Below are 27,223 nucleotides of genomic sequence, written 5' to 3' on the forward strand. Positions count from 1 at the left end.
TAAACAATCTCTCCTTATTTTAGATTAATAGCAGCTGGAGATAGAAGATTTCCTTGAATTACATTCTCATATATACAGAATAAAATGCCTAGACTCTACAAAATTCACCTTTTGTAGATCCCTCCCAGTACTTCTATGCAACCCATAGCTTCAGGGATTTATATAAATGGGTAATATCTTTTCTTTTACGTATGTTGTTCCATTGCATTGACAACTTTGTTGCAACAACTGTACAGTGATGGTGGTGATCCCAAAGAAAAAAAGGTCCCTTGACTACCTTACAGCTACGACACAGATAATGCCAATGACCTAGGCCACCAGGTTGCAGAAATCAGTAATCACAACCAACCTCTGGTCTCCCAACTTCAGTTCCTTGGTTCCACCTTCACCACAGATGTGACTATCGCATTACAAAAGAAGCATCGCTGGCCATTCAATAGGTGCCGTGTAATGCAACCATGGCATGACTTGTGATGACATGGCTCAAACATGGTATCTGAATTGCAAGCATAGCAGATGCAACAGCAGTCTTCTGCTTCGTCGTCGCCAGTTCTGACACATGACTCTGTCCTTTTTATGGCCTCTGTTCTTCTTCTCAGGTTACTGGAAAATTCCTCAAGCTTTGCTAGCTTTGCAAGAGAAGCATCCCCTCTAAGGACATTACTCTGCAAAGATGGTGAAATGAGATTTAGACAACAATTAACTGTGACTCCTTGATTTCTTTATTTTATGAAGTCTTGCTTTTGTTTTATGTGATTCAAAGATTTGATATCAAAAAAGCTTTTAAGAAAAATCATAAATTCATAACTGCTATCTGTATACTGTAGAAAGTCCTTGTGTAGTCAAAGCACTATAATTGTATATCTTATCCAGGAGCCATTATATATCCCAGGTTTCACTTCACAGCAGTTGGTAATTAACAACCAACAAAATGGACATGGCTAAGTAAATTCAAGGTTCCAAGCATATGGGAATCGTCTTCAGCAGAACATTAAAATATTTCATAATATTAATTTGGTAAAGCAATGGGAGGCAGATTCAAGAAACACTTCATGACAGACTCAGCAAGTTTATTATGCAATTCTCAAAATTCTGATTATTAAATCAACAACACCAATAAAGTTAGGAGGTGCTCAGAAGCATAGAGACGAGCATTAGTCGGCAAAATTATATGGAGATTACATCGAGTAGCTGGAGGGGTAGAGAGAAGAATGAGCACTATCAAAATGAAATCATATATGTCCAAGGCAATAACTATGCAGCTATAGATTAAAAGAAAAAAAGCAGATCCTAGCAAAACAAGCCCACCAAAATTCAACCTCCAAAGATGTAGTTCAATTGTTAGGGTATTGTGGCCAAAATATTCTACATCGGTTATTAATCACACATCAAATGAAAATGTTTCCTCTCTCAGACAACCTGCTTTCTAAACTGTGAGCAGCTTAGGAGTAAGCAACTTCTGCTCAATTACAACTCTATTCTAGGATCAATGTGTCAAAAGTCTATTGGTAGAACACCATAGATGTCTAAATGAGATCCTAAATTTCGAAAAGAAATTTCTTTAATCTTCCAACTAGGAAGTCATTCGTTAATTCACTCAAAATTCAGTCCCGTGATTGTAAAAGATCAATATATTTGAGTTATATTTTTGTTTTCTCAAGAATACTTCCTGTTGTTCTACCAAGAGAATAATTCAAATATAAGGAAATAAAAATTCAAGATAGAAAAAAAATCTAACCCAATTGTAGCCCAACAAGCATTGAAAAACAGTAGCAGGGCAGTCCATGCTCACAAACACCCCTACAACATCATTCAGGTCCATTTGTTCCAAATTTGTGTGAGCATCCATTAAGCTGGTTATAATACCAACAAGAGGTGCTAAGATAATGGCTCGATTTGTTTTCTCTTGATATTGGCAAGGTCGCCTAACTGACCTGTAGATACAAATATATAAAAAAGAAGTCAGAAGGAAACCTAAGCTATCTAAAGTACAAAACGAAATGCATAATAAAAGGGCAGATAGACCAAAAGAGATTTCTTGTATATTGAAGTATTACAAACTCAGGAACCTGTTTTATATCTCCTTAATAGCAATAAATACTATAGTAGCCTTATGTACTAAATGACCTCCTCAAAGCAGATAAAAATTGTTATTGTAGCCATAAAGGCATCAATGGGTAACAATCCACGCAAAGTACCATAAGATATCACCAGGGTGTGTAAATCACCTTTTTTTGTTTTCTGAAACACTTCTGCTGTATTATACTTTATATTCTCTATCATAGGGGCTAGCTGAGTCAAATTAAAGAGGAAACCTTGGATTAATTGATTATGTGATGGAATCTCATCAATGAAAAAAAACTTCTCCATGGCCGCTAAATCATCGGCTTCTTTGCTCTTCCTTTGTTGAGTTATTCCAACTCTACAACTTTTTCTATATTTGTTTCTATTTGTGTGGCCACCTTATTAAAGATCCTGTATGCCGTTCCTCTTCTATTATCTTTTACTTATTATTATGCTTATTTGTTATTTTTCATCTTCAATTTGCTTCCATTCATTAATAAAACTTGTTTCATGTAAACTTCAGCCTCAGCATGAATTTCATTATGAACAGAAGTTGTTTCAGCACAAAACTTAGTATCCAATTAACTCTTTTAATCAAGTTAACTTTGAATCTATTAGGTTAGATTCAAACATTCTTCACCAATTACTTCATTGCAAACACTACTACTAATTCTGTCAACAGGAACTTCTCCGGCATTCACTTACAACTTTAAGGTTTAATCAAATTAATAGGCATCTTGCTACTATACCCCTGCTAACAGCTTAAGACTCGATAAGAAAGTTCCTATTGGATTTGTCCTTTGTAATGCCCATATACCTGTTTCCTACTGGCCAATTCCAATTGATGCAACTCCAATTAATTAAGTTGATCATAAACAATATAATTTTCTATTTTAATCATGAAGCAACTCATTCTTGTTTTTGCTAAGCTTGTGTCATAAGACATAAAACCTCCTAATTAATCAACATTTGGAAAGAGATAAAAGTGGTCTCAACTAGAATCGCTTAACTATTTTCAAACTTACATGTCAAAAAACTCAGAATCTGAAGTGAAAATTATATGGTTCAAAATAAATATGATCAATTCTGTAAGCCGCCGTAGATTCATATCAGGCCCCAAGAGAAATGCCTGAGGGATCTCACGTGTACAGAACTCCAGAATCTTTGCGAGATTACATGACAGATCAAAAACAACACTGCATTTTCTTTGCTGCAAGTCACCAATCTGCAAAAGCAAAACCATCCTACTAGTTATTTTAAAAAAGGAAAAGTAATATCATGCATCAAATTTATAATGTTTATTGCCTTCAGAATGCATCAAGTTTGTCAAATATAATAATGTGAATGTGAAGAAAACGTTAACATGGAATAGTTATGAATACAGTCCATGAAGATTTAAAACTCAAATACTGATCTTACAATCTTGTCCCATCTATCATATGAAAAACAATATTCAAACCAAAGAAACAAATTACTGTACTAAGTGTGTCAAGCAAACTAGCATAATTAAAGATATCATTGCATAAAAGATGAGGAAGAAAGAAAAGAAAAACTACACAGATAAAATGATGTAACTTGGTTTTGAGCCAAGATCAAGTTTGAGTCCAGCTAGCATCTAGGTTAAATCTAACATAGTTTAGATTAGGACTTCTAGATCTAATAAATTTTGTGATTATTTTTAGTGGCTATATAAGATAAGTCATCTCAGTTGTCACTTGGTCAGGTAATTACTTCAAAGTCTTATTTAAATATACTTTAGTTTGGATGAGTTGGTTCAATTTTTGAGAGATTAATATGTTTAGGAAGATTTTAAATATACAAGATTTCCAACTTCTGTAAAACTTTTTACTAAATGAACAAGAAGCCTTGTAAACGATATAAAGACTCTGACCTGCTTGATGACACAGGGATTGTAGTCAATTTGTTTAGTAAACATGTTTTCTTTATGTTTAGCCTTAATTATCTCTTTTCTCCCTCCAATGAGTTCACTCCCAGCTTCTGTCCTATATCTCACCTCTAAAGTCATTCATATTTCATAACTCTCTAACTTCATATTTCTCTACCATTAAATCTATAAAATATTCATGGATTATAATCAAGGATTTTAATTTCGAATGATACCGCCTGAGCAATACATATCAACTCACCAGCAGACCGATACGCGGATTGCCTGCTACCGGGTGGTATCAACCTGGCTGCGGCCTGGCTACGGCGAGGGAAGAAGAAGTGTCAAGGGAAAGAGGGAGAATCAGGAGAACCTTGACGCTTTCTGATATGGCGCCGCCATCCCTCGACGATCCGAATCCAGATCCGGCGCCGCTCACCCTCGTCGAAGGCCAAAGACGTCACACGTCTTCGCCGAATGCCACAGATGAGGAGAAGACCGCATTCTTCTCCTCGTTTGATGCAATGAAGAGAAGAAAAGGAGGTGACATCACCAAGGTAGCATATACCTCCTTTTTTTATTTTTTATATGTTTTATATATTTTATATATTTTATATATTTTATATATTAATTTTTATATTTTTTATTTTTATATATATATATAAATATATATGTACCGAACTGTCACGGCCTTAGCTGGAATTGCCCAAGGCGTGAGGCACCCTTGCGGCCAAGACGCGAACTTAGCTTGCGTTGCCTAAGTCGCGCTTCGCCCTTACGATATTGCTCCGCAAAGATCAGCCCACTTGTAACCTCTCGCAGGTCCCGAAGGACCTGTAAAAGAGAAAGTTGATTAGTTCGAAAGAACGAGCGACGGACAAGTCCCGACGTCTCGCGAAAAGAGAGGAAGCTTTACAAGCAATTCAGCGAGCACCTTGCGTGCACAAGAGAAAAGAGGGAGAGGGGGAAAACAAGGGCTTTAGAAGGTTGAACGAACAGCTGCAAGCCCACAAACAGCTGCTCACCGAGTCCCGGGCGCGACAACAAGTTCCAGTCAAGGCAACGTGCGAACTTGTGAATGAGTGTTCAACGCCCGGTACTATACCGAAGCCCCATCCAGCCCTGTGCCACCCGGGGGGTTCAAAGGGGCTGAGATGGCTGACGTTTTGGTGAGCAGAGGCAGATTCCAAAAATCAGCCTGTGGCACACGAAAACGGAGCTGTTTTGGGCTGATTTGCTCGGTTCGGTAAGCAGTCGCTTTGTAACGCTGCAGCTTGTTCGAACTTACATTTTTACAAGCAAAATGACTCAAAACCAAGGCAAAACAGGCTACAAAGTGATTGTATATGTAGACGAGAGCGACGAACGGTTCATTGAACGGAGTTGTTACGGGTGCGCGACGACCGTTCGTGACATTCTCCCCCACTTAAACTGTCGACGCCCTCGTCGACGCTTGTTGGTAGTTGTTGATGATCTCTTCTTCATGTCGCAGGGCGTCTTCAGGCTCCCAACTGGCTTCAATTCGGGGAAGCTTTCGCCACTTCACCAAGTACTCTGTCTGCTCAACTCCGTTGGGTAGCTTTATCTTTCGGTCCGCCAGAATGGTTTCAACTCGCTTCTCATAAGAGGCTGTGATGGGAGGTAGCTGAGTTGGAACACTTCGGGAAGCATCTTGCGGATCCGAGTGGTAGGCTTTTAGGTTGCTGGCGTGAAGAACGTTGTGAATTTTGAACCACGCCGGCAGCTGCAACTTGTAAGAGACGTTGCCTACCCTGCTGATAATTGGGAAGGGCCCTTCATACTTGCGCACCAATCCTTTGTGGACTTTGTTCCTAAAGAATTGGAGTGATGCTGGTTGGAACTTTACCAACACCAAATCTCCAACTTTGAACTCTTGCGATCGCCTTCCCAAGTCTGCCCACTTCTTCATCCTTTTTGCCGCCTTCTCCAAGTAAGCCCGCGCAATATCTGCATTTCGATGCCACTCCTTTACGAAATGGTAGGCTGACGGACAACTCCCAGTATACCCAATGGCCATGGTGTGCGGAGTCGACGGTTGTTGTCCGGTAATGATCTCGAAGGGGCTCTTGTTGGATGCAGAGCTCCACTGCAAGTTGTAGGAGAATTGGGCAATGTCCAATAGCTTCACCCAATCTCGTTGGTTGGCACTCACGTAGTGCCGAAGATATTGCTCCAGGAGCGAGTTTATCCATTCAGTCTGGCCATCCGTTTGGAGGTGGACGCTTGTAGAGAAGTATAACTTTGACCCCAACAATTTGAATAGCTCGGTCCAGAATCGTCCCAGGAACCGAGCGTCTCGATCACTAATGATATTGTGCGGGACTCCCCAATACTTCACCACATCCTTCATCATCAGCTTGGCCGCCTCCTCTGCTGAACAGTGTAGGGGAGCAGCAATGAAAGTTGCATACTTTGAAAACCAATCGACCACCACGAGTATCGATCCAAGTCTCCCTACAAGCGGCAAGCTTGATATGAAGTCCAAGGAAATGCTCTCCCACGACCTTTCTGGTACGGGCAACGGCTCCAAAAGTCCCACCGGCTTCCGCTGCTCCACCTTGTCTTGTTGGCAAGTAAGGCATGTTCAAACATATTCCTCCACATCAGTCCCCATCTTCGGACAGTAGAAGGCCCTCTCCACGAGAGCTAACGTTCTGTGAATACTTGGGTGACCAGCCCAAAGGGAATCGTGACACTCTTTTAAGAGTTCACGCCTCAAATTGTCTACTCGGGGAACATAAACCCTATTCCCTTTTGTATAAACGAGTCCCTCCTGGACCCAAAATCGTCGTGCCTTGCCTTCTTTGATGAGCTGCATCAGGATAACTGCCTAGGGGTCACTGTACAGTCCATCCCTGATCCTGGAAAAGAAGTTGGAGTGCAACTGACTTGTTTGGCCTCCACCCTCCAATTATGCAGCATTCACACGCTCCACTTTCCGACTCAATGCATCGACCACGACATTTGCCTTCCCAGGCTTATACTCCATTGCCATATCAAATTCAGCCAGGAAGTCTTACCAACGCGCCTGCTTTGGGGAGAGCTTCTTCTGAGTTTGGAAATAGCTCAGAGCGATGTTGTCCGTCCTCAGCACAAATCGCGATTCGAGGAGATAATGTCGCCAAACTCGTAGACAGTGGATCACCGCTGTCATCTCTTTCTCATGTACTGGATACCGCCGCTCGGTCTCGTTGAGTTTGCGGCTTTCGTAGGCCACCGGATGACCCTCCTGCATGAGTACTCCCTCAATAGCGAAGTCCAAAGCATCTGTATAGACTTCAAAAGGCTCCCCATAGTCTGGCAATTTAAGCACTGGTTCTTCCATAACAGCAGCCTTCAGATCTTGGAATGCTATTTCACATTTGTCAGACCACTTCCAAGGCTGCTCCTTCAGCAACTCCGTTAGTGGGGTTGCACGCTTCGAATATCCCGCTATGAAGCGTCGATAATAGTTGACGAAACCAAGGAAGGATCTTAACTCTATCACCTTCTTTGGAGTTCGTCATTCCGCAACCGCTTGCACCTTCGACTTATCCATCCGAATGGAGCCATCACCGATTCGATGTCCCAAGAATAAGATCTCAGTTTGAGCAAAGTAGCATTTCTTCCTTTTCACGAACAAAGTGTTCTCCCTGAGAACCTTGAAAATTGTCCGAAGGTGTTTGACGTGCTCCTCAAGCGTTTGACTGTAGACGACGATATCGTCCAAGTAGACGACCATGAACTTATTCAAATACTCCTTGAATAGCTGGTTCATGAGAGTGCAGAACGTGGCCGGAGCGTTGGTTAAGCCAAAAGGCATCACCAAGAACTCAAACGCTCCATACCTGGTCACACAGGTAGTCTTCGCTTCGTCGCCTTCAGCAATGCGCACCTGCCAATACCCCGACCGAAGGTCGAGCTTTGAGAAATACTTGGCTTTGCCCAATTGGTCGAACAAGTCCGCAATGAGCAGGATGGGATACTTGTTCTTCACTATCACTTTGTTGAGAGCTCGGTAGTCGACGCATAATCGGAGGCTCCCATCTTGTTTCTTCTGGAAGAGAACTGGAGCTCCGAAAGGTGCTTTAAAGCTACGGATGAGACCACCGCTTAGTAGTTCACCTAACTGCTTCCTGAGTTCTGCCAACTCTAGCGGGGGCATGCGGTATGGTGGTCTCGCTGAAGGCTTCACTCCTGGCTCCAGCTCGATGTTGTGATCCACGCCCCTGCGTGGTGGAAGAGTCTTCGGCAACTCGGGTGGCATAACGTCATTGAACTCTTTCAGGACGTTCGCCACCACAGTAGGTTCTTGAATGGCCTTCTCGTCAAGTGGCTCTAGCTTCATCGCAGCCACGAAGGTTAATTCACCTTTTCGCACCCCTTTCTTTAGTTGCAACGCCGATATATGTTGCGGTTCCTTGGTTCCTCTCCGAGAGACAAGAACCACGTAGGGATCGTCGCCTCCCATCATACATAGGGAGTTCAAGAACGGCATTGGCACCAACTTCGCCGCGTGCATAAACTCCATTCCAAGAATCACTTGGAAGTCATCCAATGGCACTGCCATCATGTTGGTGTTCCTGCTCCATGTCCCGATTTTAATGGGGACTCCCTTCGCCAACCCAGAGATTCGTCTGGCCTCCGAGTTCGCCGCCTTCATTCGACTTGGGCTCTTCTCCAAGATCAACCCAAGTCACTTTGCTTCTCGATCGACTATAAAGTTGTGGGTAGCACCCGTGTCCACCATTGCACGAGTTTTTTGGCCATTGAGCTTGATGTCAACATACATTAGCTCGCCACTTCCAGCTTTTTGTTGCCTTATCTTCGGGTTCTCCCCCACTTGACCCCGCATGGCGTTCAACAAACGCATGGCTCCCATCCGGGGTCCTTGCGACTCCTCATCGTCGCTGCTGGCTTCAGAACTACTCGACCTAAGGGCGACAGCCTTGCCCTTGTCTGATTTGGGCGGGTGGATGGAAGTTGTTAGCGCATTGAGTGCCTGTTTTTGTGGGCACTCCCTCACCATGTGTGGCCCTCCACACAAGAAGCATCCGCCAGGTTTCGAGGCCTTGCCTTTCGGGCTTGGCCCTTTGTGGGAACTCTTCTTCTTTTGTTCGCCCCCGAGATCCTTCCCTCGAGAATGTTTTGGAGGGCGATTGCCTGAAGATTGTTTCCTTCTCCCTGCGTCTTCGGAGGAAACAAAGTCGGTGAGCCTTTCTACAGCAGCAATTGCCCCGACCACATCGGTGACATTCCTTCGATTTAGTTCCTGTTGAGCCCATGGCTTCAAACCATCGAGGAAGCTGAACAACTTGTCTTTCTCGAACATATCCTGTATGTCCAGCATTAGTGCAGAAAATTGTTTCACATAGTCTCGAATGGTGGAACTCTGGCGGAGTTGTCTCAACTTCCTTCTTGCGACGAACTCTGTGTTCTCAGGTAGGAACTGAGTTCGCAACTCCCACTTCAAGTCTTCCCATGTGTCAACCCGACACCGACCTTGTTGGATCTCCTCCCAACGGGTTCGCCACCAAAGTTTCGCATCTCCGTTCAGATACATTGTTGTTATAGATCAAGTTTTGTGGTGGTGCAACGCGGGTGTTGCTTCCTCCCGCATTTAGTGCTCTTGTGGGCATGGCCACCTTTGAAGTGAGTTCCGCCACAACATCCTGTAAGTGTTGCATGAAGTCTTTGGTGTCATCAGACAGCCGGTCGACTAGGGCCTCGACCTTGTCGATCCTGGACTCCTCTTCCTCTTACGAGCTCTCTACCCCAACAAGCCTTTGTTGGCCATGGTAGAGTTCCTCCACGCTCTCTTCAAGAACATCCAGGCGGGTTTCCGCCGTTGTGAGTCTCTCCTTGTGACTCTTTTTCCCAGTTGGCGCTCCAGATTGCGCCTCCTCCGCTCGCGGAGAGTAGCCAACTTCTCGCTCATCATGTTCGCTGCCGCGCTCCTCTTGAGCGACTCCAACAGCATAAGAGCGAGTGTGCACATGCAGCCCACCTGCGGCTGCTTGGGGCAAGGGTCCGGCTTGCCCCGTCTTGCTGGATTCGCCACAATGCTTTGCCATAACAAAATTGTGAAGTTCCTTCGCTGCTCGCTCGAAGTGCTTGCCCACTCTGATACCACAATGTCACGGCCTTAGCTGGAATTGCCTAAGGCGTGAGGCACCCTTGCGGCCAAGACGCGAACTTAGCTTGCGTTGCCTAAGTCGCGCTTCGCCCTTGCGATATTGCTCTGCAAAGATCAGCCCACTTGTAACCTCTCGCAGGTCCCGAAGGACCTGTAAAAGAGAAAGTTGATTAGTTCGAAAGAACGAGCGACGGACAAGTCCCGACGTCTCGTGAAAATAGGGGAGGCTTTACAAGCAATTCAGCGAGCATCTTGCGTGCACAAGAGAAAAGAGGGAGAGGGGGAAAACAAGGGCTTTAGAAGGTTGAACGAACAGCTGCAAGCCCACAAACAGCTACTCACCGAGTCCCGGGCGCGACAACAAGTTCCCGTCAAGGCAACGTGCGAACTTGTAAATGAGTGTTCAACGCCCGGTACTATACCGAAGCCCCATCCAGCCCTGTGCCACCCGGGGGGTTCAAAGGGGCTGAGATGGTTGACGTTTTGGTGAGCGGAGGCAGATTCCAGAAATCAACCTGCTGTCACGGACAAACTTCGAAACAGGGTGTTTGATGTAATGCTTATGTATGTCCGTGTCTTTTGGCATGTTCATGCCTTGTACAACATGTAGAGGGGCGGCCGAAGGCATAATAGTCCCATTTTAGTTGGGTTGGTGGCCTCTTTAGGCTTGTAAATAAAGGTTGTGTTATGTGGACACGTGCGAGAGCTTTTCGATCTGTAATGGACCATTTTACCCCTTTTGTTGTGCCACTGTTCAGAGCTTGTAAAGTATGTTTGTAATTTGCAATGTCTATGAAGTGTTTTTCGGACATGTTTGCTTGTGGATCCCGATTGAGGCGTTCTCTTTAACCCGTTCTCTCTTTGGTTGGTCCTAAGGGACAATGGGAGGCTTCGGGGAGGCTGACCTTTGCGGACGGACGCGCGAGGGTGCCGCACGACTTAGGCAAAACCAGCTAAGTCTGTGTCATATGGTATCAGAGCGGGACAAGCACTCATAGAAACACTTGACATGCAAACGTGGGGGACCTAGCGGGGCTGCGTTGAGGGCAGTCAGCACACGCGCGACCGTTTGAGGGAAAACGGGCATGGAGATGTAGGGAAAAGAGTCACTCAGAGGAGCGGGCATCTGAGATTGGCATTCAGAGGAATGGCCAACCCTTCGCGCAAGAGGCACCACGAGAACAAACAAGCTTGGAAGAATGTGGAACGCACAAAGGTTAGGATGACTGAGTTTTAGCTACAGCTCAACGTTGACAACTATACTTGATGGTGCTCTAGGCAAGCGAGGCGCTTGGCAAGAATGAGACCATACAAGGTGGAATGAGTTGCTCAACGACCAAAAGAGTTATGCAAAGCTCACAGAGGTGAGTGGAATTGCTAACTCGAAGAATTTGGTACTCATGCATGGGCTTGTATGTGGACGACGGAATGTTCGTGGCCATCCCAAGGCGACCGAAACTCGGCGCCATGGAGCATTGAAACTTTCTCTTCGACATGTGAAGGATACGTCCGTCGGAGGCTAAAGTGTGCAACGAGTTCAGCATGTTGCTAGGCCTTGAGGGGTGCAGCGGGGGCTGTATTGACATGGAGTCGCAATCTAGCAAGTGCGTTTGCAGGAGGCAGAACAGTGCACAGTTTGTTCAGCAGATCGGAGTAGTCCAAGGGGATGGTGGTCTCCGAAACGAAGAGAGATGTTGCTCCAACATGATAGTTATCCAGGAGGGATAAGTCCTGGCTCTCCAGAGGGAGAATCATGTGAGACGGACCTCACATGTTGAGGAGTACCTCAACAAACAACAACTCCACGAAGCTCGATGGACTGAGCAAGCGGCGAGGAGTTGTCGCATGATCTCGCTCGAGAGAATGCATTGGTGGATGCATTGCGAGATCAAGTGGGGGAGCGACCTAAAGCAACTTAAATGAAGGCACACTTGGAGTCGATATGGAGATCGGACTCAAGGGAGGGCTAACCCGTGGAATGGTGGGCACGAGGGCCACCATCGACTCAATGCAAAAACGAGGAACGGAGCAACTTGGGTGTAACTTGGCGAAGTACCCAAGCCGCATGAAGGGAGCCAGCATAGAAGTTGGAACGTGGAGCAGAGGCACAGTGCTTTCCTTAGACAGAGGTCAAGGATATGAACTCTTGCAGAGGCAATAGTAGGATCATGTTGTTCCATGGGTCCTTCATTCTGACGGAGCGGACTCATCTTGCATGGTGCCAAAGACGACGGGAGCTTCGGGGCACATGCACCTTATCTCGGAGAAGCATTTGATGGAGGAACTAAGGTGACTCAATTTGCGGAGGCGAAGTTGGGTTCAGAAGGCCTTAGCACGGGGCAAGAGGACGCAGAGGCGGGTACTCTTGAAGAATATGCCACAGTGTTGCCATTCGAGTTGCTATGAAGGAAGCGGTGCGCAGCGGAGATTGTGCTGGTAGGGGCAGAGGCCTAGGATCCAGATAATGGTGCACAAATTACAGTGAAGTCGGTGGACTTCGGGAGCTACTAGGCGACGGACTGTCCTAGAGCGGTGCTTCATCTAGGTGTGACCCAAGAGTGGGTGGATGAAGATCGATTGCCAAAGGAGCGAACAAAATCGATGGTGGAGGAGACCTTGCGATGTATTGGCAGAGGCCACATATGGAGGGTTCACAATTCGAGTTTATTCCACAAGAATCAGAATGCACTGGAGATGTCACCAGGAGGCGACATGGTGCAACGGATCGTGGTGGAACAGTTCGTGGCAATGCGACACACACGACATAGTCCCGGGAGGGACTAGATCATATGGAGGTATGATCGGGAGCTACTGGGAGCTCCACTTCGGTGAACAACACGACGGCAAGAAGGGCTATGGATTCAAGGAGTGAAGGCCATGGTACCGCAGAGGCGGGTCTTCCGTGTGTGCATCGGATGAAAACCTTGGTCATCAGCATATGGGGGCTGGGTTCCACCAAGGGAAGAGTTCGGATGCAAGTACCAGTGAGTCCCATGAGAGGGACTTGATCATGCAGAGGTATGATCGAAGCAGCTGGAGAGTTGGACTGCTCCAGAGCTCATATTCGCTTAAGGGAGCCCGACAAGTCAGAGGACAACGTCGAGTAAGCGAACGTTGCTACCAAGGAAGCTAAGGAGAACAGAATCGGTGCAAACCCTACAATGTGATGGCAGAGGCCATGCATGGGAGTTGTAGTATGTCTTTCCATCGACCAAACAGATTGCTTGGAAAACACAGAGGTGTTGAAGCAGGAGGTCGAAAGGGGCGAGGAAGCGACGACGAGTCCAGAGGGACTTAGCTACCTAAAATCAAGCATCAGTCAGAATGGAGGTGGACTCAGAGGAGTGCCACGGAGACATATCTACTGATCGTGAAGAAAAGGGATACAGATGCGAGGAGACGGATAGTAGGGCCATGGGCATGACAGCGCCATGGTACCGCAGAGGTGGGACTTCCGTGAAAGTCATTGATCCCTTGCTCTCACGGAGGGAGAGCGCTTGATCGTGAAAGGGGCCGAGGAGGTGGAGCATGCAGAGGCAATCTCCAAGTACCGAGACAAGGCTGAAGGGCAAAGGCCAAGAAACTTCGTAAGACCGGTGTCAACAAGTTTCTCATCAAGATAACCGTAAGTGAAGGACTTCGGGTCATGCAAGAGTGCACGACCAAGGAACGAAGCAGGCAGTACGCGGTGCTGTACCTTTGCTACTCAGTGGAGTAGGCAGCAAGGTTGATGGAGAAGACGATACAATCCTAGAGGCGACCTTATCTATCAGAGAATTACTCCAAGTTGGGGTGAAAACTTCCTGCATTCCAGAAGTTCAATGGCATTGAGAAGGTGAATCACAGTAGCTAACTCAACGCAAGGAGTGCAAACACTTCAAGTGCTTCAGAAGTGTGAGCAAAGAGCAGGCGAAGGCCAATAACTAGCTCGATGCATGAAGTACAACCCCGAGGAGGCGGGCGAAGTCAAGTAACCTTTGCCTTCTCAATTCTTAAGAGGATGGGCGAAACCGAGTACCCCAATTCTCTTATCTATCCAGCAGAGGAGCTCTGCAAAAGTTCAAAGACCCTTCGAAGATAATGGAAGACAATAGTTGTCAAATCCTCACCAACGGTGATCAGTGCTACTGAGAGTAGATTGTCCGCTTCATTTCCCAACGAAATGCCAATCGAAAGCGGAAGTGATGCGAACCTACTTGGATGTGACAACTAACTGAAAGAATAGTCAATGAGCAAATTTTGTGGAGGAAAGACCCAAAACTTTAGAAGTTTGCGAGACGATGCTCGTTAAAGCTCCAACAAGCATCCACCCAGTTCAAGCAGCATGTGGAATTTTGAGAGACTGGCGCAGTAAGAATGGTCTTTTCCTTCATTTGGTGGATCCGCAGGAATCAACGAGGATCAACACAACTCAGCCAACCCCACACCAAAGTCAGAGTCATTGGTGAGTTGAAGCAGCATGGCGGATCAAAGGTTCGACTACTCAAAAATAGCAGCGGAGAGCAGCTGGGAGCCAGGAGGCGCATTGTAGCTGGAGCAGAAGATTGAAGACTCGGCAAAGGCGAAGAGTTGCAGTGTTCACAAAGGCTTCGACGAGGACGTCGAAGGGATAAGTGGGGGAGAATGTCACGGACAAACTTCGAAACAGGGTGTTTGATGTAATGCTTATGTATGTCCGTGTCTTTTGGCATGTTCATGCCTTGTACAACATGTAGAGGGGCGGCCGAAGGCATAATAGTCCCATTTTAGTTGGGTTGGTGGCCTCTTTAGGCTTGTAAATAAAGGTTGTGTCATGTGGACACGTGCGAGAGCTTTTCGGTCTGTAATGGACCATTTTACCCCTTTTGTTGTGCCACTGTTCAGAGCTTGTAAAGTTTGTTTGTAATTTGCAATGTCTATGAAGTGTTTTTCGGACATGTTTGCTTGTGGATCCCGATTGAGGCGTTCTCTTTAACCCGTTCTCTCTTTGGTTGGTCCTAAGGGACAATGGGAGGCTTCGGGGAGGCTGACCTTTGCGAACGGACGCGCGAGGGTGCCGCACGACTTAGGCAAAACCAGCTAAGTCTGTGTCACTACGGCACACGAAAACGGAGCTGTTTTGGGCTGTTTTGGGGCTATTTTGCTCGGTTCGGTGAGCGGTCGCTTTGTAACGCTGTAGCTTGTTCGAACTTATATTTTTACAAGCAAAATAACTCAAAACCAAGGCAAAACAGGCTACCAAGTGACTGTACATGTAGACGAGAGCGACGAACGGTTCGTTGAACGGAGTTGTTGCAGGTGCGCAACGACCGTTCGTGACAGAACGATAGATCCTAACGTACCGCTCGATCGCCCGTACCGTACCATACCGAGCAAAGCTCGAAACATCAATACGATACGAAATTACAAAGTTCCAAAGGAGGCAATAAATGTGAGTACAACAATGGCCCACCCAAGTGAGACCCAGAACCCTACTCCAAAGTTCAGGTTTTTTCTTGTCTAGACAAGCCTATGCAACAAGAAAAATGAACTACAAGAGCTCTATTAAGGTGAAAATGGATAGGAACAGTGATGTCAGTTGGAGAACTGCTAGAGCTGCCAAACAACCCAGGTGTGGCCTATCATGGAACCCCCAGATAACATAGATGATTCCTGAACCCCAAACTTGTGTAAATTCCACATGGGAACAATTGAAAAATAAGATAGATTTCAATCTCCTGAAGACCACAGAATCACCTTGGCCACTGGAAGCTAGAAAGGCCTTTGACCACCTTGTGATCCCATCTGTGGTCAACAAAGAGAGTATGATCCCTAATTTTTCAATGTGAAGACTATATGGGCTGGTTGAAAGCACAAGACCACAAAAATTTGAACCTTACACATCTATGAAGCTTTTAGCCATCCAAATTATATACAAAGAAGTCTTCTCTTTATTACTATGATTATCTTCAACAAAATCATAGGAGATCAGTAGTTCAAATTATAAGATATTGTTCACATAAGAGCAGCAAAATGCTCATTTAAATTTCTCAGAGCAAACTGAGCACTTATGGAGAAAAAAGATGGTTGATAACAGAATTCCTCATATCTTTACAGAAATAAAAAATAATAATAATCAAATTATCTACAAATTAAAAGAAAACACACCTGATAATTCTCTTGCATCTCTCGGATAGACACTGAGAATTCAGTCATAGTCCAACTAAGTGTGTTAAAAAGACGATTGAGGAATGAAGAAAATAGAGCTTCATCATGGACACAAGCCTCTCGAAATAGTACCTTCATGATGCAAAATAACAGACTATGACAAATAGCATCACATTTATAATCAACCAGGAGTCAGATATTAATGGCATTCTAACCTGGAAAAGGGCCGATGATGAGGATCCTGCATGATTTGAGTAACTAAATCCAGAACCTTTGCATAATCTGAGAATTATGTTTGCAACCGGAATCCAGGATCTGTTATCAAATGCCAACAGCAATGCCCTGGGCAATCTCTGAATTGCTTCCTTGTTGTCCTCAAAAGCAACTAGGTAGTCCTTGCACTGTACCAAGGATGATATGGAGTGCAAAAGAAGATCTTTGATGTCAGCACTTAGTATCCGTGGATCATTGAAGTGCTTGACAACAAACGTGACCTAATAACAGAATAATAATTATTTTAATTTGTTATGACTTGCTACAAACAAAACAATACTTCACTTACATTCAAGAAATATGCATTCCTTCAGGTTTTTATCCACGTAAACAATCTAAAGGTACTTTAAATAACAAATACAACTGCACTCTGCACATATTTCTAATGAGCACATTGTCCCCGAAAACATTTATTTCTTTAGGATCATATAATTGTTAGATATGAATTTTCGCAATCTAATTAAACTGCCTCATGGAACAAACACCAGAGTGGACCAGTTCAATCAGGTGTAGTAAGAATTTCAGTAAGGCATATATTTCTATGTACCAATGTGAACCTCCAAAAGTTTCCCAAGTAAACACGGTGTAAGAATAATCGGGTCATTGAAGACTAGGAAAAACAAACAAATGATTGCTTACAAAATGAGTTTAAATCTCTTAACAATCAAACAATTGAAAAGAACAATAGATATGTGGAAAACATAAAGCATGTAAAAATCATAAGTAAATCCAATTGTTGTAAAATACAAATGGTTGTTGCAAATTCCATTTCCACCCCTTAGTTCAACATCCCTCTTTCTAATGGATTTAAGAATAGACATACCCAAAATGCAGTAGTCCAGTTATGATCTGGTATCACAGATCACAGAATTCTCCAACTCAGCACAGCCGTTGAGAATGAAGCAAACAAAACCCACTCTAAAATTGATTTCATAGCTGCGTGCAGCCAAGGTTGTCAATCATTTTTTTCATACCACTGCTAGAATATTCTTATGCCAACTATCTAGGCATCAATCAAGCTAAGATTTGCATAAAACCAAATCTAGCAATTTACAATATCAGATTTCAAATGTTTTGGCCACCAACTACTACGTTTGCAGTTATACCCTAAAATTTTGCTTCTTATTTACTACTGTATAATAGTCATAGTCTTCTGAATGATACTCATTACAGGAGGTTTCGAGCCTATAATCAGGGCCATGATTCATCATAGTCACTAGCATACATATAAATTTCTAATTTTTCCCTGGTGGTAATTTATCAAATTTCAACATGATGTTGATTCTCCTAAACCAGAATGTTATTTTCTTAGAGCACAGGAAAGTTTGGTGTTTAATATAAGCAACAACAAGAGGCCTCTTTGTGAGCCAATGAAACATGCAGGAGAGGCCACCCCCCTGAAGGATCAGAGCATGCTTAATTTACTATGTATACCTTCGCAAGGAAACAAAATTGCACATTTTCTTTGTAGCGTCAGCAAACATAAAGAAATTCATAAAGGAAAAGGGGTATCCTTGAGCCAAAAATCAAATAACTTGGAAATAGGACAATTTCTTCCTCATATTTCTGTAAACTTCAATCAGATCCCTTCTCAATTTTTAGCATTTCTGAGATGCAATCTGGCAAAATAAAAAGGTCAATTATGGTTGGATTTCTTAAATGATAAGTATGAATATGGGAAAGGAAGTTGAGTAAAGAATATGCACACCCATTTGCATACATTGACCATCTACTCGCTGAGTTCCCTAAATCCAGCATTGCAGAAGTCTCATGCACTATCCCTGCGGCTATTTTGATTGGAAAATAGCCTATTATTCAAACTTTCTTTGGTAACAGATCAATTCTTTCTCAAGTAATAGAAACCTGATTGGATCAGAATCATCCCCATGTCTTCTCCCTTCACAACCAAGACAACCTAAAGGGATACCTAAAGCTTCATCCAAACAATTATCAGGGACCTGGTTGGATCAGAATTATGTCTTCTCCCTTCATGACCAAAACACCCTAAAAGAGATACATAAAGCTAATAAAAATAATTTAAATATTTAACAGACTTAAATAACAATTTTATCAGTAAATTTGATCCTAAATAGAATTGGAACCCTCATAAAATCCTAAACTACATTAGTCAGGCTCCAATTAGCAATTAATTACATTAAGTTTGCCCAACACAACAGCTATCGGTTTGGTGTGTATCCCTTCCTAAAAGGCCCCTTTATAAATTGCATTTCTTCACTTAACATCTTGCACAAATAATTCATTTATGTCATTATATCCAACTCTAGTCAATCTCCTTCTACAATTTCAGGTTACAATCTTTAGAGCAGTTCTGTACTAATGCAATCAGACAAGAAATGAGAGCTCAAAATATTTTTAAACCAAAATTCAGTCAGCAATACAGCTTACTGAATAAGCAGTAACATGCTTGGCATCTGTCTTTCCTCCTCTCTTATTAGATTCTTGTAAGACTTGTAAAACTAAACACAGCACATTTAAGCCGGTATACCTATGATTGCTCTGATCCAAATAGTGAGAACAAGATCAGACATAGTTCATGGACAGACCAATTGGAAAACTAGAAGACAAATTGTTCTACAAAATATTTTGACTATGACAGGATCCACAACAAGACCATTAAAGCAAGAACCAGTCATTTCTCACCTTAAAGAAAACCAAAGTTATGTTAATTTGTGCCTATGAATCAAGATACCTCCAGTTCCAACCGAAACTCTTCATCTCCATCAGAAACCTACTTCTAGGGCTACTAAGTTTCTCTCGGTTCATATAAAACAATATATCATTACTGACATCAAGTAAATAATTATATGTTTTATAAAATTCAGAATAACAATCTAAGAGATAAAGGAGAGAATTAGCATGTATTCTGTAAATAAAAAAATGCATGTCACAAGGCTTTCATGCTATTTGTTAGTGCATATGCATGACAATGTTACTGTTTTCTCAGAGTATTGTTCTCTTTCATATGTGAACATGCTAACAAATTCCACCATAATTTTTTTCTAAAAAAGAGTAGTTTTCACATTTGATACATACAAATGAAGCAAGGCCTTGCTTGATAAAAATAGCAGAAGAAACAAATGAAGGGTCACTCTTCCGTAATGCATGAAAAGAGTCAACCTGCAAAGGTTACAATAAAATGTACATTAACAATGTATCACCAATAAACTACTTGATTACCTAAAAATAGCAATATACAACAAAATAACATTTACCAGTGATTCCAGATAAAACTCAGGAACAAAACAAAATATAGAATCAGTATTGCTTAGAACCAAAAGCAGCTCCACAACCCACATGCATGTTGCGTACATTCCTCTTTGCTTCCAACGAGAAAATAGAGAGATGCGGTACCTGCAGTATTTGAAAGGAAGTGCCAAAATTGATAAGACAAACTGGAATAGATATAAAAAAAACAAACAATAAAAAATAGTTAACATGTATATACCACTTCCACAAGAACCCATCTGCAAGTAATCTTGAGATTTATTGTAAAACATAAAAACAAAAATAGTACCACATAAACGACAACTTTCCATACCAGTACTGACAATAGAGTAAACCTAATTTATTAAAGTGAAATAACATACAGTAATGGTCCCTCACTGCAAGCTCATCTTACAAATTCTTTTTCTCGACAGACCGATTTTCAAGATTTCGACTGCCTTAAAGCATCAGATAAACTCTAATACACAGATGTGATACCACATATGCAGCTATGAACCACAAGTTTACACTAATTGTGGATAATCAAAGTAAACATTTCAGAAGCAAAGAATAGTAAAACTGGTATTTCATCACTTTATTGATTATGACATTTCTACATCATGTTTATCGAGCATTTCCAGTTCCATACATATAAATAAAATTTCCATCCAAGACATGGAACATGTATACAGTTGGCTACACATTAAATTTTAGAAATCTTAATAATAAATCATATTATTGACCAAGCAAATTGTCATAAGAATATATTGATTAATATAAAAGTAGACAAAAGATATAAAGAAAAACACTTCAGCTTGTGAATAGAATGGGAGAAAAACAAGTAAATAAATCAATGCAGTCCTGATAAAGCAATGGTTCCAAGGACGGCACTGAATCAGATCTGTGCAGTGGATGGAGCTCTTACGTCTAAATTTTATCAGAAGCAGCCGACAGGCTATTGTTTCCAGCAAGTTGAGAGAACCATAGAATGCAGAAACCTATTAACTCGCTGCATGAAGGATTAAAAGATAACTAGAGACCAGTGACCTAATAACTTCACTAGACTCTTAAATAGTATATAACGCATCTGCTAGTAATGGCCTTCATTCTTTATACAGTAAGCAACTGGTCACTTTGTTGCATTGGACTGTCACCTATATTCTTAAAGCATTCATACAAGAGATAATATCTTACAATGACAATCAGAACAGACAAAAAAGAGAAAGAATCTTCAAATTTCAAATGAGAAATCCAATAAGAAAAGCCTGTTTCAATTTCATTTACAGATATCGTATAACAAGAATGCATTCTTTCTTGAACAATAATGGATTCTTTTAGTGCCTAGCTAAAGAAAAGAATTGCAACTTTTTAAAATGGTTCTATGATAGCAGACTTACCATGCACATTGCCTGACACAATCAACCAATTCTTCTCGATATACATTACGTGCTTCTTTCAAACGCTTCACCTGCTCAATGCAGGATCTTTCTCTTATTTGTTTGTCCGTGTCATCTAAGAGAGAAATTGATTGTGACTGATGAGACATGTAATAAAACGCCTGCAATTAAGGAATTCATGAAAAGTTCATTTTAATGTTTACAGAAAACAAACTGATTAGACACATACAAATAAAGATAATAATAATGAAATGGTTTAAATATTTAAACAAACAAAAACTAAACTATACTGACATTTGCTTATTTTATATATAATAATGAGAAAATGTGGCAGCTAAGAATACCAATTGCACATCGACAAATAAATCCCTTGACTAAGGATATGCCCCTCTAACATTGCCAAATGCAGGAGTGTTAGAACATCTCCTGTTTCAGGTAATGGTGAATTCTGTTGATAAGGAAATTGGATGATGTATTCCCCACATTGGAACCAAGTTTTCAAGGTTAGCTTGTGCTACAGTATGAAATCATGTAGCATTTTAAGCCTACAGTTATATCTGATTGCCAAACATCTGATGCTTGGATTATATAAGATTCACACTCTCATTTCATGAAGTCACCAAAAGAAAACAAATTTCGATACTGATGTTCCATTTCCTTTAAATTAATGAATATTGCAAAATGGTAATTCTAAGTGTGACAAATACAGCTGAATTCACTTGCCTGCCTAAAGTTTGGTGCAACACCTAAATGGTACAGAAATAGCATCATATCAAGCAGCTCTTCCTCTCTTAGTACTTCCAATGATAATTCACTAGTTGTTGCTATGCTCTCTGGACACGGCAAAGATCGGCATCCAGTATCAACATCTGACTGATTGCTCGAACTAGGTTTATCGACAATTTCATCGCCTAGACTTCTGGAATTGCACAATGTTACCACATTAAGTGATCTCTCAGAAATAGGAATACAAAAACCCTTCAAACCTCTAGATGTATATCCAATGCTATCTTCTACTGTTTGGATATCATCAACATCAGAACTTGAACAACAACATGGCTTCTGAATAGTAGAATGTGTTACTGTTGTTTCTTCATCATCCATGCAGCCTTCAATCCACTGTACTTCTTTTGTTTGTTCCTCATTAAATAGTTGAGAGTTAACTAGGTGATTTAAAGAACCTCCTATTCTACGGGCTCCAGCACAATTTGCATCACCTGTGAAGAACAACTCCACAGGAAATCTTCGCTTTCCACCCCTATGAAGAAATCCAACGTTGGCTCCAAGATTCACTCCAGAACCTTTCACGAACCCAGATATGCCCTCTACAGGAAAACCTTCAGATAGGAAACGTAGGATTACTGTGTACAGAGAAACTACAACTGAGTTATTTGATACATTGGAAGAAGTCATCTTATGCTCTGCACCTCTGACCTTCAAGATGAAATTCTGCAAGAATGTATTAAACACAGAACCAGGTGGCTGGCAGGGGGCTGCCCGAGGCACAAAATGTATGACCAAACTACAAAGTCGCTGGTGCATCTCCTCAATCTGCATATTAAACATGCTTTTCTATAAAATAATTTACAGTAGAGAAACTGTATCAAATAACAACTCCCCCATAAGCATTTGTAAACTAATTATAAATGTCTGATTAATAAGACAAATTGATAGCAGAATTTGCAAATTTGTATTAAGTAGATACAGTAAGGCAAAAACCATCACAAAAACCACAGTTTGAATTTCAAGTAACTGTTTATCATGTAAAAATGAAAAAAGTAAGTTAAAATTTGCGTGGTTGAAAGAAATTACAGAATTAAACTTGTGAGATAATAATTTAATTCTTGTTTTTTCTCTTTTTTTGCAAAAGGGTAGGAATGCATAAATTTAAAAAATGATGTTACAATATTGTTTATTCCAAGGTTTGACGTACCGAAGTACATCGCTCGATATGGGCGGGTATGTACCAATCCGACAGAGGACGATATGAGTGGTACATTGGTACACTCTGATGTATCATGTGTTGGTATGTTCGGTACAGCTCAATATGTACCGTACCAACAGTTGGTCAGTATACCGATACGGACCAGTAATGCGAACCATGGTTTATTCTGTAATTACTGATCACAAGAGATGTAAATGCAAAGGAATCTCTTACTACTTCCCTATCCTGATAATTATATGTTTACCAACAGAGAAAAAGCAAATGAAATGATGATCTTCCTAAAAACATAAGAAACAGTAACATATCACAGATACTCATGCAACAAATAAGTATGACAAGAAGGATGTTAAGAGACCTGTGGCAAAGAAACCGACATAGCATTAGCTATCACAGCTCAACTCTGTTAGATGATAGAATAATTTCTCATTTGGTTATTATATTCAATTCTAGACCAAAACAATTCCATAAAATATAATGACAATATACAAGTCATATACCTGCCCTCAAGTTCTATAATTATGCAACAACAAGCAAACTATTTCTGTGAAAATACTCAGACAAGTGTAAGTAAGTTGCTATATGATAATTTGCTGTTTTGACACTCCATTATGATCCACAATCAGAGTGGCCTGACAATTGAAGTAGCCAGTATGTAGCAGTGATCACAATTGTACAAGTTTCATGAGCTCAGACAGGTTTCAGTGTTTCAGAAAGTGTGGTTCAAGCATGACCAAAATTGAAGGGCATTAATGAAATTCAATTAGCCAGTGCATTAAATTAAATAAAATAATTAAATGCCACATGCACCCATGAACAAGCAACGCAACCATATTATCATTTTAGATCATACATACGAATAGTCTAAACCAAATCTGGTCACCCAAAGTACAAATAAGCAGTTACAAAGCAAATCAACAAATCATTATACAGATCATGCTATGAAAATCACTAAAGTGAGTTCAGGTTGCTGAAGAATTACCATAAAAGCAAAATGTGATTCACATTGTACCTTACAGATCATCATATAAACTTACTCACAGAATTCCTATTTTCAATGACATGTGGCAAGCAGATTTAAGGATTAACATGTAACATACACAATTAGCAGCTAATAATAGAGATGAACCAAAGAGGCACAGTTACCTTGTTCATAGCACCAGATAGTGCAGTCATAGTTAACATCATGCTACTTTCACAGCCTACATCCTCACAGGAACCAGGCCACCAAACAGATGGAATAAGGCAGTGTAAATCCTGCTTGTTTGGCCTCTTCATTGAGAGAAATCCTTCAAGTGAAAATTCAAAATCTGGTGATTTCCACCACAGAACCATCATAGTTTTACGCCTGAGAATATGACAGACAAGTGCCAGATAAGGGTACGATCCAGAGTAAGGACACTCTGTCAGAACAAGTGGTGCCACTTTACAACTACATGAAAGTGCCACAATTAGATGCTGCAACAATGGATCGGATCCTGGAAATTCTAGAAATAAATCGAGAACCTGATCCAAACTTGCATAATCATGTGGTTCATGTATACCAAATATCCCTAAAAAACAAGATGGAAGTGCACCCCACGCAATATATTCAAAGCTCCCCTCACTTGACTGAATCACATTAAAGAATTCTTCTAGGATACCATGAGATATAGGGTAAAACAGTTCTTTAAGGGGTGCAAACCTCCTAAACCTCCTCAATTTCTCAAAATATGCTGAGTCAGGTTTATCCAAACATCGTACCTCCAGTAACCTGGTCAAGCAACTAAGCAAGTAATTAGCATAATATCTAGAGATTGGAGGAGCCTGAATAGGAAGAAACCCATCAACAGGGTGTTTGAATGGGCGAGCACCAAAATTCAGATCACAACGCTCACCATCAGAAAGAGAAATTGCAGGATAATATCCAATCCCAGGGCTCATTTTCTGGATCCTGTCAAATGCAACTCCAAGAGAAACCCCATTTCTCAAAAAGGAGACCACATCACTGTCCAAGTCTATGCAACAACCAATGACATCGCCCACTACCCACGACTGACCATATGGCATAGGATCTTTGTTCCATTTGCTCACTCTCTTTCCATCAAATGCATATGAATCTTCTGAATCACCCACGCCTTTCCGATCTGTAAATGGGCATGAAACAGTAGCCCATCCAAGTTGTTGGATTCCAGAAGTTTCTAACGTCACTTCATACATCCATTTCCCCTTCCATGCACATGCGTTTGCTCGGGCACTACTGAACACTGTCTGGCTTTCTACAAGCAATGGTTTCCTTATGGTCTTGATATCTCCACGCGTGCTAGCGTTGTCTATGACAACAGCATTTGGGGCAGAACCACCGTCAAGAATGGATAGACCATCTCTTTTATAGCAATCAGAATCATTTTCCTGCTGAAATCTTGGCAGTTGTTTGTTCAAGATTGACCGGATGAAATCAACATCAATTAAACTACTAGAGGGACGAACTGATTTGTGAGGTAGATCAAAAATATGTTCCAGAGTCCTTTCCACCGAATGATCACCGATGCTATCACAATAAGAAATCAAGCGGGACTTTTGGGGATTACCTTTTGGTTTATCATCGGATAGTAGAACAGCCAATCCGGAGGATATTCCAATATGCCTAACACTATCTTCACCCATGAAGATTCGTACCGAACGGGACTCACTATTTTTTGCTCCCCGAGATTACCAATACATGATCTACCTTGATAAAAACCATATATTTCTTCAACAATATTCCATAATCCGCAACAGAAAACGCTTCAACTGTGAGAAAACCGAAAGGTCAGAGAACGACGACTTAACGCCAACCGAGAAAAGATAGCAAATGGCATTCGATAATCAAAAATTCATCCTTGAGTTGAAAATCAGTCACGAAACCCATCAATCAAACAATAGGAAGAAAAATCTTTTGAATTCGGAAAAGTTGAAAAAGAAACACGAAGGATATGGAGGTCGGTTCCAGACAATTAAATAGAATAAGGCGAAGGCTCGAAGAATCGTTCAGCTTAAGAGACGAACTTACGTGCGGCGGCGATCCGGCGGCTGATTCCGCGGTTGGAAGGAGGCTAAGGCTTCAAATTCGATCTCCCTCAGATTGGGCGGCGGCGCGTGGTAGTTAGGGTTTGCGTATGCCGTCGATGGACGACGAGGAGAATACGAGAGGCGAGAGACGGGTTAAGTTCTCCACCGAGCAAGCACATGTTAAACGAACGTCTTTTCCTAACCCAGAAAGAAACCAATGGCGACTACCACGCGGGGCCGGCGCTTCGCTGAGGGGGTACATCAGTGGGTTGCTTCTCGGTAAGGTTGATGTAACTGTCGTCGCCGACCAATATTAGGGCGCTGACCGGGGCATCAGGGCCCCGGAGTTGAACAACAAAATCGTGTCCATAGTCCGTGTGGAGAGGAAAGGAGATCACGTGGCGGATTCGACCGCTCTTTTTTATCTCAACGCCGCGGAAGCGGAGAATTCGCACGTGCAGTAAAAGCTCCCTTGCGATCCAACCTCAAAACAACATATAAATAAAATATTTCTCGTGGAGGTCAGCCTGTTTAGGCAATTTACTGATCTCACTATTTATTTTTGACACTAATCAGAATTTACTAAGAATATTTTTTTTTTTCCGCAAAAATAGATGAGACCCTCACTCGTTTGGTTAAAATAACTTAGTTTTCATTATATGAATTTTTGCATGAACCGATTCGATCGAGTTCAACAGAATTGCAGCTTCCCAATATAGTACCTAAATTAGCCCACATTATCGTGTCCTCGTCCAATAAAACATGGAGGGTTGTTGGTCGTCGGACTCTTCATCCACACGAGCAAGTAGCCTAAAATTTTGAAAGGGCTATGTTATGATTTTGAACTGAGAGTTGTCCTTGGACACCAATCAATCGAAGCCTTCAATCCGTATTTGTGGATCGTCAAACTCATCTTCCCCTCCACCTATCACTCCAAAATAGTGGAAAATGTTTCGTCACAGTGTTAAGGTGACAGTTGTGGTCTATCACAGATGGGATGGCCAAAGCCATCAATCTCCAAGTACTTGGGGAAATTTCTTATTTCGACTAGGTCAAAAGAATTTTTTACCTTTCTTCGTTCTCTTTGAGATTTGTAGTTTCATTTGAATACTAATACCCGATAAATTATGATATTTTAGATTGAA

At 42.0% G+C, this 27,223-nt stretch overlaps 1 protein-coding gene across 2 annotated transcripts; it reads right to left on the reverse strand.

The window, feature by feature from the left end:
* Positions 1-26,238, reverse strand: LOC103973458 (E3 ubiquitin-protein ligase RKP). Of its 2 annotated transcripts, XM_009388026.3 has the most exons (11): positions 26,080-26,238; positions 24,195-25,820; positions 21,830-22,657; positions 21,107-21,267; positions 19,718-19,856; positions 19,539-19,622; positions 16,427-16,705; positions 16,212-16,343; positions 3,090-3,289; positions 1,739-1,934; positions 1-665 (listed from the first exon to the last, which is right to left on the reverse strand). In XM_009388026.3, exons 2-11 carry the CDS (start codon positions 25,692-25,694, stop codon positions 366-368), a joined length of 3,819 nt encoding a protein of 1,272 aa, XP_009386301.2. In that variant the 5' UTR covers positions 25,695-25,820; positions 26,080-26,238; the 3' UTR covers positions 1-365. The 2 variants fall into 2 exon arrangements, with proteins under 2 accessions (XP_009386301.2, XP_018676963.2); XM_018821418.2 differs by lacking the exon at positions 21,830-22,657.
* Positions 26,239-27,223: the final 985 nt, after the last annotated feature.

This window comes from Musa acuminata, chromosome BXJ2-8 (genome assembly GCF_036884655.1).
Source record: "Musa acuminata AAA Group cultivar baxijiao chromosome BXJ2-8, Cavendish_Baxijiao_AAA, whole genome shotgun sequence".
Classification (NCBI taxonomy): Eukaryota; Viridiplantae; Streptophyta; class Magnoliopsida; order Zingiberales; family Musaceae; genus Musa; species Musa acuminata.

What these genes read in the sequence shown, in the direction of transcription:
- LOC103973458 (XM_009388026.3), bottom strand. Translation starts at nt 25,694, where the DNA reads ATGGGTGAAGATAGTGTTAGGCATATTGGAATATCCTCCGGATTGGCT. An exon ending in TATCTGGTGCTATGAACAAG is followed by an intron (nt 22,658 to 24,194) that starts GTAACTGTGCCT and finishes TTTAATATGCAG; the next exon opens with ATTGAGGAGATGCACCAGCG. An exon ending in AGATGCAAGAGAATTATCAG is followed by an intron (nt 3,290 to 16,211) that starts GTGTGTTTTCTT and finishes TTGCTTTTGCAG; the next exon opens with ATTGGTGACTTGCAGCAAAG.